The following is an 11,716-nucleotide window of genomic DNA, read 5'->3' as shown; positions in this document are numbered from 1 at the left end:
AGCTAATGTTGATAGCTAAATGTTAGCTAACACGCTCACTAGCTAACTAACTAGCTCACTAGCTAACTAACTAGCTCACTAGCTAACTAACTAGGTCACTAGTTAACTATGGGGTCTTGCTGTAATTCAGTAGCAGCACATCATATTGTTCACAATCCAGTACATTCAGAGTAGCTGTGTGATGCACAAAAATTCTTGTTTATCACTGAATAACAGCAGTGTCATGTTATTTTACCTTCTATGTTGTATATTTTCATCGGACTAGAAGGGACATATGAGGCCTGGTAGCTGCAGTAATGTTGAGATGTCAGTAGGTAGAGCTCTAGTCTAGAACACTGGAACCAAAGATACTCCCCTTTCATCTGTTCTGGAACCTTCAGTACCAGCTGATGAGGAGTGATGGGAATGGTTCACATTTTGTCTCTTGTAAAACATGTAGGTCCACTCCTCAAATGAAGAAATGCAACTTCAGTATTCTGACTTTAGACCATTTTCTATTTAGATACAGTAACATCCCTTATGTGACATGTTGTTGCTGCATGTTAATGACCTGACTAGGCTACTTTAAAATGTGTCAACCACAGAACTCACACATAGGCTACGCCTGCTTCTACTAACACTTACAGTAAACTACTTCTTGTTTCCATTCAGTGACAGTAAGTTGACTGACTGTTCAAGACTTCTCCCCTTCACTTCACTCTGTAAGTACACTTGACAATATCTTGAAATATAGTTTTAGTTTTGACGTTTTTAGCCAAACATCACATGACTTCCTGTATCTTTGTACTTGTTGGTTTATATTGAACTGTGTTTTGGTTGTTACATCAGGGCCTGTATTCATAAAGTGTCTCAGACGGTCCATATAATTATGATCTAAAAGGCTAAATTGATCCCAGATCAGCTCTCCTACTCTGATACACATTGTGAATACTGACCCTGGACTGGGGTATCATGTGTTTAGTTTAGTTCAGTTTATTCAGTGGCATGTTTAAAGCATGATTAGTAGAGTTTGCCAGTAATACCCAGATGCATTTCTGCCGAATGGGGGACGGATCTCAATTCTATAGGGTCGTTTTCACTGTCATAGTATAACAGGGTGAGGAAAACGTGTGTGATGTGATGTTTCTGTCCATGTGTGTGTGTGTGTAAATGTATTTTTACATATTAATCTGATTGTTAGATATACAGTCTCCAAAATTATTGCCACCCTTGACAAATACTGAGCGACGCTGTGTGCTACAAACGACGGGATGTACATTGTTCATGTGGTTTCACAAGACGTGTGCCTGCTGTTTTAAGAGCACTGAGAGCAAAACAATTGCTGTGGAGACATTTTGAAAATGGCCTCAAGTAAGAGTGACAGTAAGATTAAGAGTGATTGAGTGGATGCTTCGTAAGAGCTTTAGGAGTAGTATTAACATGAGACACAGTGATGGTGGGTTGTGTTTAGGAGTAGTATTAACATGAGACAGTGATGGTGGGTTGTGTTTAGGAGTAGTACTAACATGAGACACAGTGATGGTGGGTTGTGTTTAGGAGTAGTATTAACATCAGACACAGTGATGGTGGGTTGTGTTTAGGAGTAGTATTAACATGAGACACAGTGATGGTGGGTTGTGTTTAGGAGTAGTATTAACATCAGACACAGTGATGGTGGGTTGTGTTTAGGAGTAGTATTAACATGAGACACAGTGATGGTGGGTTGTGTTTAGGAGTAGTATTAACATCAGACACAGTGATGGTGGGTTGTGTTTAGGAGTAGTATTAACATGAGACACAGTGATGGTGGGTTGTGTTTAGGAGTAGTACTAACATGAGACACAGTAATGGTGGGTTGTGTTTAGGAGTAGTATTAACATGAGACAGTGATGGTGGGTTGTGTTTAGGAGTAGTATTAACATGAGACACAGTGATGGTGGGTTGTGTATAGGAGTAATATTAACATGAGACACAGTGATGGTGGGTTGTGTATAGGAGTAGTATTAACATGAGACACAGTGATGGTGGGTTGTGGTTTTGTTGGTTTAGATGCACACACTCAGTATCACTTCCCTGTTCTCCTTTCCTGTCTGTCCTCTGACAGGCCTCCTGAATCATATCAGACATCTATATATGCACATTACACTATTCAGAATATGTTCCTCTGTAGCTCAGTTGGTAGAACATGGCACCTGCAACGTTATGGGTTTGGTTCCCAGGACCACCCATAGGTAAAATATATGCACAAAGACTGTACATTGCTTTTGATAACTAAATGGCAATATTTATGGACAGCAGACTACAATAGACCACACAGTCAGTACAGCGGGATATGGTGATGTTCAATCATGCCTCTCCTAGATACAGCTTCTACCAGCACTGTACAACAGAGGAGGCTGGTATACAGGAGGATGGGCTCATTATAATGGCTGGAATGACAGGAACATCATTCAATTTGAGGGGAAATAGGGGTAGGGAAATATTTTCCACAGCCCTAATTTGTCCCTCCCCCTATGTTCCCGTCCCCATATTCTTCCCACTATTTTCCTCCTATTTCCCCTCACTACTCGGCCATGGACCTCCAGCAACCCCCTGAAGCCATTTAGAGCCATACCGGAATTTGCACCTGGTAACCCGTTCAATCACCAGGTGCACAGCTGGACTTAGTCTGTGGAACAAGAGCTGAACATAGTGCGATGAGAGAGAAGTTGGACTCGTTTTTCTGATGATTAAAAAAACTAGTCCAACTGTACACCGTGCAATTTAAAAAAAAAAAATGTTTTTATGCCTTCAGGGGGATGCTGGAGGTCCATGGCCTATTTCCCACTCCCCTATTTTCCTCTACCCCTATATTTCCCTTATTTTCCCCTCCACTCTCCTCCCCTATTTCCCTTCCCCTGTTTTAACTTCTTGAAACTCCCCATCCCGGATCCGGGATCGTGACTAAAGCCTCAGGCTCATTAGCATAACGCTACGTTAACGATTTCTGAAAATCGCAAATAAAATGAAAATAATGCGCCTGCTCTCAAGCTTAGCCTTTTCTTAACAACACTGTCATCTCAGATTTTCAAAATATGCTTTTGAACCATAGAAATTGACTAATTTGTGTAAGAGTATGCAATTTATTCCCATTACTTCCCAAATGAATGAGGACATCATGAGGACTGGAGGCTGCAGTAATGTTGAGATGCCAGTAGGTGGAGCTCTAGTCTAGAACACTGAACCTTCAGTACCACTTTGATGCAGCCGATGAGCAGTGATGGTCATGGGTGTTTAAATTGAATGGGTTCTAATTGAATAACATCATGGAACTTTGACCTGTATATACAGAACTCAGAAGGGCAAGGTAGGTCATTAAAATGTTAACGTTATAAATAGTATAGTCAACACATTGTTTACATGGTTCTGTATGTAGTATAAAAGACCACAGTGAAAATTGACACATTTGTTTAATAAAATAAATATATGCCCAGACTTGTCTTTTACACAATTTCTGTTCTATTACAGTAACAGCCCTTTTCTGGCGTGTTGGTCTGGTTGTCGTGGATGTTAATGTCTTTAATAAACAGGAAGGACAGTTCTGCATCCACTACTTGTGTTCTGACTGCTTTTATAAGGTTTCAACACTTACTTCTTGTTTTCGCTCACTACCAGTCAGTTGACTCACTGTACAAGACCTCTCCTCTTCACTTCACTCTGTAAGTACTCTTGACAATATCTTGAAATATAGTTTCTCTTTATTTGTTTTTAGTAATAAGTCATATACTTGAGGGTAATGTATCATTTTACTTGTTGTTATGTTTTGACCTGTGTTTTGGTTGTTATATCAGGGCCAGTATTCATAAAGTGTCTCCCCAGGTGTGGTTGTGTGTGTGTTACGCAGTGGATTTAGCTGAGCCCTTCGAGCAGACTGATAGGGAGTAGAGTTGATATCTATACTGTGTAGGATGTGTGTTTTAACTTTTCTACATCCATAACAAACAGCTCTCTGGACTTTTATACAGACTCCATGGGCCTTATGGGCCTTCACTACAGATTGTGTGTGTGTGTGTGTGTGTGTGTGTGTGTGTGTGTGTGTGTGTGTGTGTGTGTGTGTGTGTGTGTGTGTGTGTGTGTGTGTGTGTGTGTGTGTGTGTGTGTGTGTGTGTGTGTGTGTGTGTGTGTGTGTGTGTGTGTGTGTGTGTGTGTGTGTGTGTGTGAGTGAGTGAGTGAGTGAGTGAGTGAGTGAGTGAGTGAGTGAGTGAGTGAGTGAGTGAGTGAGTGAGTGAGTGAGTGAGTGAGTGAGTGAGTGAGTGAGTGAGTGAGTGTGTGAGAAAGAGAGTGAGAGAGTGAAAGTCACTGGCTGTTTAGCCTCACAGCTTGAGGATAGGTGCTGTCATTGAACCTGGTGGTCAGTCTTTAGTCACTGGCTGTTTAGCCTCACAGCTTGAGGATAGGTGCTGTCATTGAACCTGGTGGTCAGTCTTTAGGCTGCTGTACAGCTTGGTGATAGCAGTTATCATTGAACCTGGTGGTCAGTCTTTAGGCTGCTGTACAGCTTGGTGATAGCAGCTATCATTCAACCTGGTGGTCAGTCTTTAGGCTGCTGTACAGCTTGGTGATAGCAGCTATCATTCAACCTGGTGGTCAGGCTTTAGGCTGCTGTACAGCTTGGTGATAGCAGCTATCATTCAACCTGGTGGTCAGTCTTTAGGCTGCTGTACAGCTTGGTGACAGCAGCTATCATTCAACCTGGTGGTCAGACTTTAGGCTGCTGTACAGCTTGGTGATAGCAGCTATCATTCAACCTGGTGGTCAGTCTTTAGGCTGCTGTACAGCTTGGTGATAGCAGCTATCATTCAACCTGGTGGTCAGGCTTTAGGCTGCTGTACAGCTTGGTGATAGCAGCTATCATTCAACCTGGTGGTCAGTCTTTAGGCTGCTGTACAGCTTGGTGACAGCAGCTATCATTCAACCTGGTGGTCAGTCTTTAGGCTGCTGTACAGCTTGGTGATAGCAGCTATCATCCAACCTGGTGGTCAGTCTTTAGGCTGCTGTACAGCTTGGTGATAGCAGCTATCATTCAACCTGGTGGTCAGTCTTTAGGCTGCTGTACAGCTTGGTGATAGCAGCTATCATTCAACCTGGTGGTCAGTCTTTAGGCTGCTGTACAGCTTGGTGATAGCAGCTATCATCCAACCTGGTGGTCAGTCTTTAGGCTGCTGTACAGCTTGGTTATAGCAGCTATCATTCAACCTGGTGGTCAGTCTTTAGGCTGCTGTACAGCTTGGTGATAGCAGCTATCATTCAACCTGGTGGTCAGTCTTTAGGCTGCTGTACAGCTTGGTGATAGCAGCTATCATTCAACCTGGTGGTCAGTCTTTAGGCTGCTGTACAGCTTGGTGATAGCAGCTATCATTCAACCTGGTGGTCAGTCTTTAGGCTGCTGTACAGCTTGGTGATAGCAGCTATCATTCAACCTGGTGGTCAGTCTTTAGGCTGCTGTACAGCTTGATGGACCGTAGAGGATTGAATATTTATCCTTCTATATTTGGGGTTCTGAGAATAAAACAGCTTCAGAACAATCAATGTAGAAATATGTGTTCACAGTTCTACAGATCTGTTCAATAGGTGATTGTTGTTGTTGTTGTAGTTGTTTACAATGATGATGATGACTACTGTATATATTAGGAATTTATTTTTTGCATCATGTCAGTTTAAGTAGACAGATGTAGACAGACATGCAACACATCACACACATTACATACATAGTGCAGTAGACTTACAGACAGACCGTATTCACATAGACAACCATATAACACAATACAACACAACACAATATGAGCCTGGTTCATTTTCAGTAATGAGGCCCTGTACCCCATTTACAGTTTCTACTTCAATGTATCAGGTGGAGTTATTCACCAGCTATAGAGTGAGTTGTTGTTTATGTTTCTAAGACTGCAGGGTGGGAGATGCAACAATGGCCTTTAGAACAGCAGGAAGTGTGTTGGTGGTCTTTCTCTGGTCTGTGACAGGTATGATCTCATTCATAACCTATATGTTGGTCAATCTACAGACATGTGTATTGCATTTGCTTGTGTTCTGTTAGGCATCTCCACTTCACTTTAAATAGTTATGTTTCACACCTCACTGAGTGATGATTTTCTGTGGTTTCCAATATGGCAACAAAGTGTGGACAAACCCTAAACAAAGTGTGGACAAACCCTAAACAAAGTGTGGACAAACCCTAAACAAAGTGTGGACAAACCCTAAACAAAGTGTGAGCCAGAATACCTTGTTCTAATTCTGATACCATTGTGATGTCTAACTGTGTTTCAGTGGTACTGGGTCAGGATGGCTGGAGTGTTACATACACCACTCAGAGTATCTGTACCTTGAAGGGGTCAACAGTGGAGCTGACCTGCTCTTATACATATCCCAGTGGTACAGTCACAACAACACTCTGGTTCACTAAAATGGAAGCTGGTATAGAACCTGAAGATCTAGGTCAGGACCCAGAGTATGCAGGTCGTCTGGAGTATCATGGAGATAAGAAGAGAGACTGTACCCTGAGAATCACAGACCTGAGAGAGAGAGACTCAGCTACGTACAAATTCAGATTACGAACAGATCAGGAAGGAGGGAAATATTCTGGAAGTCCTGGAGTCTCTCTGTCTGTCACAGGTACAGTTACATTCAATATAGTTGAACTGTTGAATTCCATTTAGTTCAGGATAAATGTCTTGGTTTGTATTTATGTTGTATGTATTTATGTCTGTATAACATAGGATTTCATCCATCTTTGTATTGGAGTGATAAGTCAGTGATAAAGGGATTTACAGTGATATTGTTGTTTCTCCAGGTCTTCAGGTGAAGGTGATTGGTGGACATCAGGATAAGACACTGACCTGTATCACCACCTGTACTCTGACTGACAACCCCACCTACATCTGGTACAAGAACGGACAACATCTAGATGAGAGCACCTCCCCCCAGTACAAAGACTCAGTCTCCAATGACTATGATGCCAGTTATTCCTGTGCTGTAAAAGGCCATGAGGATCTCCACTCTCCTGCAGTGTGTAAGTGTTCATTTAATACATTATACTGTGCGTTGGTTTCACTATGAGAACTTGAGAACTTTGAGCATTTCTAGAAAGAAGTGAGAACACAATCCAATTGACCTCTTGTTATGTCACTGTGTTTCAGGTGTTCAGGGTCAGAGCTGCTACAGAGTGACTTACACCAAGAGGAGAATCTGTGTCTTGAAGGGGTCAACAGTGTACATATCCTGTACTTATGTTAGTTATTATTACACCACATCATCATTCTGGTTTAGAAGTGATAAGTCGACCCCTGAAGACCTAACCAGAGACCCAGGGTATGCAGGTCGTGTGAAGTACACTGGAACATACAGAGGTCCCTTCACCCTGAGAATCTCAGATCTGAGAGAGGAGGACTCAGCTGAGTATCGCTTCACTTTTAAAACAGACAACTTTGAATGGGGTCATAGTTTCCCAGGAACAACTCTGTCTGTCACAGGTAATACTACACTGTATGATACAACTGTAAATCATATTGAATTACAAGAGAAAATAATTAACCATCCTGTTGACACGGAGGTGTATGTGGTTTTATACATATTGTTTCAGGTCTGCAGGTGAAGGTGACTCCTGCTGCAGAGGGACAGAAGACACTGACCTGTAGCACCACCTGTACTCTGACTGACAACCCCACCTACATCTGGTACAAGAACGGACAACGTGTAGATGAGCCCACTTCCCAACAATACTCTAGTAATACCCTAGTAGTGTTGGGTCATTCTGTGGACAGTTACTCCTGTGCTGTAGAACACCATGAGGACCTCCACTCTCCTGCAGTGTGTGAGTATGAATTAAACTACTATTCTACTTAGAAAGCATCAAAAACTTTAAATCAATAAGAAGGGTATTACTGCTTTATCTATCAATATTCATAATTCATAGAAATGACAGACAATGTCATAGATGTATGCATGTCTATAGTTAGAGTGTTCAGTACCTCAGACACTTGAAGAATAGTTTAGTAGACTAAAGTCCTAAAGTTTCTCTAAATGTATTATTGTTCATGTTTTGTGTAAGTGATAGTTTTAGATAGTTCTCTGACTTTAGATATATATATTTTTTAGACATGACGTCATTTGAGGTAGTATACAACAGTCCTAAACCCCAACTTCTGCTTTACTAGATGCTCCAAAGAACACCTCAGTGTCAGTCAGTCCCTCTGGTGAAATAGTGGAGGGCAGTTCAGTGACACTGACCTGCAGCAGTGATGCCAACCCTCCTGTGGACAAATACACCTGGTACAAGAAGAACGTAACCTCACCAAAAGCATCAGGACAGAGTTACAACATCACTAACATCATCTCTGAGGACAGAGGAGAATATTACTGTGAGGCTGAGAATAAATATGGACGACTCAACTCTTCTTCTGTGTCTGTGGACGTTCAGTGTAAGTTCACCTCATCTTCCTCTATTCATTGATAATCACACAGGTCAACAACAATAAATAATCATTAGTAATACTACACACGTATCATACCATATGACATAGAATTAGTAATATTACACACTTATCATACCATATGACATAGAATTAGTAATATTACACACTTATCATACCATATGACATAGAATTAATAATATTTCACACTTATCATACCATATGACATAGTATTAGTAATATTACACACTTATCATACCATATGACATAGAATTAGTAATATTACACACTTATCATACCATATGACATAGAATTAGTAATATTACACACTTATCATACCATATGACATAGAATTAGTAATTTTACACACTTATCATTACATATGACATAGAATTAATAGGCTTATCATTAGTAATATTACACACTTATCATACCATATGACATAGAATTAGTAATATTACACACTTATCATACCATATGACATAGAATTAGTAATATTACACACTTATCATACCATATGACATAGAATTAGTTGGCCTGTATTTAAATAATTGTTTTATTTTCTTCTTCCCTGGTTTCTTCTATGTCATATCTCCACCTTGCATTTAAAATCTCAAGATACTACAGCATTGTTTCTCTGGGTTCCTGTGGTGGGGATGGGGGCTGCCCTGACTGTTGGAGCTCTGCTCCTCACCATCTACTGCTATATGAAGAGGTGAGCCAGCCATTTACATGAACTCTATTAGTAACATATCAACTTCTAGAGGTCAGTAGAGAGCAGAACTCACTCTGTCCCTCATTACAGGAGACACACAGGAGGAAGTGATGACACAGCAGACAGACAGGTAATATTGTCAACAACCAAAGCTATTTCAATCCCAATGCCACAGACATAGACAGTAAGTGGATGGATGGATTTGTGCTCTATACAGTATTGAGAGTATTTGTGTTTCTCTCTCTGTCTCTCCCTCTCTCTCTCTCTCCCCTCAGAGTGTCCATCCTGACCCCAACAGTGACATGTACACATCTCTGAACATGAAGACCAGGTCACCAGAGTATGACACCCTGGCAGTAAGTCTCTTATAATGCAGTCTGTGTGTCCGTGTACATACAAGTGTTAGAGGGAGTGGTTTGTAAAGTGCTCATTCAATGTGTCTCCTTTCAGAATGTGAGAGACTTGGCAGTGACACAGCCCTCAGATACATGCTGAGCCCTCCGATTATGAGATCTTAAGAGAACCACCACAGAACCTGGACAAAAGAGAACCACCACAGAACCTGGACTGAAGAGAACAACCACAGAACCTAAACTGAAGAGAACCACCAAAGATTCTGTACTGAATAGAATCTCCACAGAACCTGGGCAGAAGAGAACCACCAAATATTCTGGACTGAAGAGAACCACCACAGAACCTGGACTGAAGAGAACCACCACAGAACCTGGACTGAAGAGCAACAGCATCAAACCAAAGCTAGGCCTCATAATGCTATTCTCTTACTATGATATTGCTTTTTAATCTAGAAGGTTTGAGACAATGAGCTTTAACTTTTGAGTAAGTGCTGGAATTTAGATTGTTCTCCTAATGATAAATACAGTATGTGCACTACCATTCAAAAGTTTGGGGTCGCTTAAAATGTCCTTGTTTTTGAAAGAAAAGCAAAAAAAAAGTCCATTAAAATAGCATCTAATTGATCAGAAATGCAGTGTAGACATTGTTAATGTTGTAAATTACTATTCTACCTGGAAAATGCAGATGTTTTATGGAATATCTACAAAGGTGTGCAGAAGCCAATTATCAGCAACCATTACTCCTCTGTTCCAATGGCACGTTGTGTTATCCAAGTTTATAATTTTAAAAGGTAAATTAATCATTAGAAAACCATGTTGTAATTATGTTAGCACAGCTGAAAACTGTTGTGCTCGCTGATTAAAGAAGCAATGAAACTGGACTTTTTTACACTAGTTGAGTATCTGGAGCATCAGCATTTGTGGGTTCATTTACAGGTTCAGCATGTCAACTTATCTGTTTACTATCTGTAGATTGTATTGCTTATCTTTTTTATGGGATTTTGCCAATTCCAGATTTTTTATATAAAGTTATGTCTTGTCTTAGTGACACAAAAAGGAATAATATTGACAAGAGCTTTTAAATGTTTGTATCTCTGGAGTTGTTCCTGATGTGTTAAAATATGTTTTACTTTGTATTGCTGTCAGTCATTACTGGTCATTCTCTATTTTATATTATGTAATACTATATTGTTCAGTGTCATGATATTGCTTGTTTCATTATCAAATAATTAATAATTACATATTTTAGACACATTGAATACAGTATAAGCATCATGTTGTAAATAAGCTCAAAGGTAGAAAATAAATAGACAACAAATACATGGATTGTTTGACTAACATGCATTGATTCATAACTAAATCCATTCTGCTCGTTTCTTGTATTTCTACCTATTGGAGACATGATGGAACCATTGAACCACATAGCTTGGCTATAGGCAGGTCAGGGATACTACATTACTGTCAGGAGACACTGTCATAGATCAACACCAAGCACTGTTCATCACCTCTCACTCCCCCTCTCCCCCTCTCTCTCTCCCTCCCCTCTCTCTCTCACCCCCCCTCTCTCCCCCCTCTCTCTCTCCCCCTCCCCCACTCTCTCCCCCCCCCCTCTCTCCCCCTCCCCCTCACTCTCTCCCCCTCTCTCTCTCCCCCTCTCTCCCCTCTCTCTCTCCCCCCCCCCCTCTCTCCCCCTCTCTCCCTCTCTCTCCCCCCTCTCTCCCCCCCTCTCTCCCCTCTCTCCCCCCTCTCTCTCCCCCTCCCCCCCTCTCTCCCTCTCTCTCCCCTCCCCCTCTCTCCTCTCTCTCTCCCCCCCTCTCTCCCCCTCCCCCTCTCTCTCCCTCTCTCTCACCCTCTCTCTCCCTCTCTCCCCCTCCCCCCGCCTCTCCCCCTCCCCCTCTCTCTCCCTCTCTCTCTCCCCTCCCCCTCTCTCTCCTCTCTCTCTCCCCCCCCCCTCTCCCCCTCCCCCCCTCTCTCTCCTCTCTCTCTACCCTCCCCCCTCTCCCCCTCCCCCCCTCTCTCTCTCTCTCTCTCTCCCCCCCCCCCCCTCTCTCCCCCTCCCCCCCTCTCTCTCCCTCTCTCTCTCCCCCCCTCTCTCTCCCTCTCTCTCTCCCCCCCCCCCCCCCCTCTCTCCCCCTCCCCCCCTCTCTCTCCCTCTCTCTCTCCCCCTCCCCCCTCTCTCTCCCTCTCTCTCTCCCCCTCCCCCCTCTCTC

General features: G+C 42.3%; 1 protein-coding gene across 1 annotated transcript; it reads left to right on the top strand.

Moving 5' to 3' along the window:
- The first annotated feature begins 588 nt into the window (after nucleotides 1-588).
- Nucleotides 589-10,640, top strand: LOC135531060 (sialoadhesin-like). The gene is made up of 12 exons (XM_064959193.1): nucleotides 589-701; nucleotides 3,634-3,677; nucleotides 5,916-5,993; nucleotides 6,298-6,642; nucleotides 6,821-7,039; nucleotides 7,167-7,499; nucleotides 7,610-7,840; nucleotides 8,184-8,447; nucleotides 9,057-9,153; nucleotides 9,244-9,283; nucleotides 9,429-9,509; nucleotides 9,604-10,640. Exons 3-12 carry the CDS (start codon nucleotides 5,939-5,941, stop codon nucleotides 9,646-9,648), a joined length of 1,710 nt encoding a protein of 569 aa, XP_064815265.1. The 5' UTR covers nucleotides 589-701; nucleotides 3,634-3,677; nucleotides 5,916-5,938; the 3' UTR covers nucleotides 9,649-10,640.
- Nucleotides 10,641-11,716: the final 1,076 nt, after the last annotated feature.

This window comes from Oncorhynchus masou, unplaced genomic scaffold, assembly GCF_036934945.1.
Source record: "Oncorhynchus masou masou isolate Uvic2021 unplaced genomic scaffold, UVic_Omas_1.1 unplaced_scaffold_1505, whole genome shotgun sequence".
In the NCBI taxonomy this organism is placed as follows: domain Eukaryota; kingdom Metazoa; phylum Chordata; class Actinopteri; order Salmoniformes; family Salmonidae; genus Oncorhynchus; species Oncorhynchus masou.
This window is presented reverse-complemented; position numbering and strand designations above follow the sequence as displayed.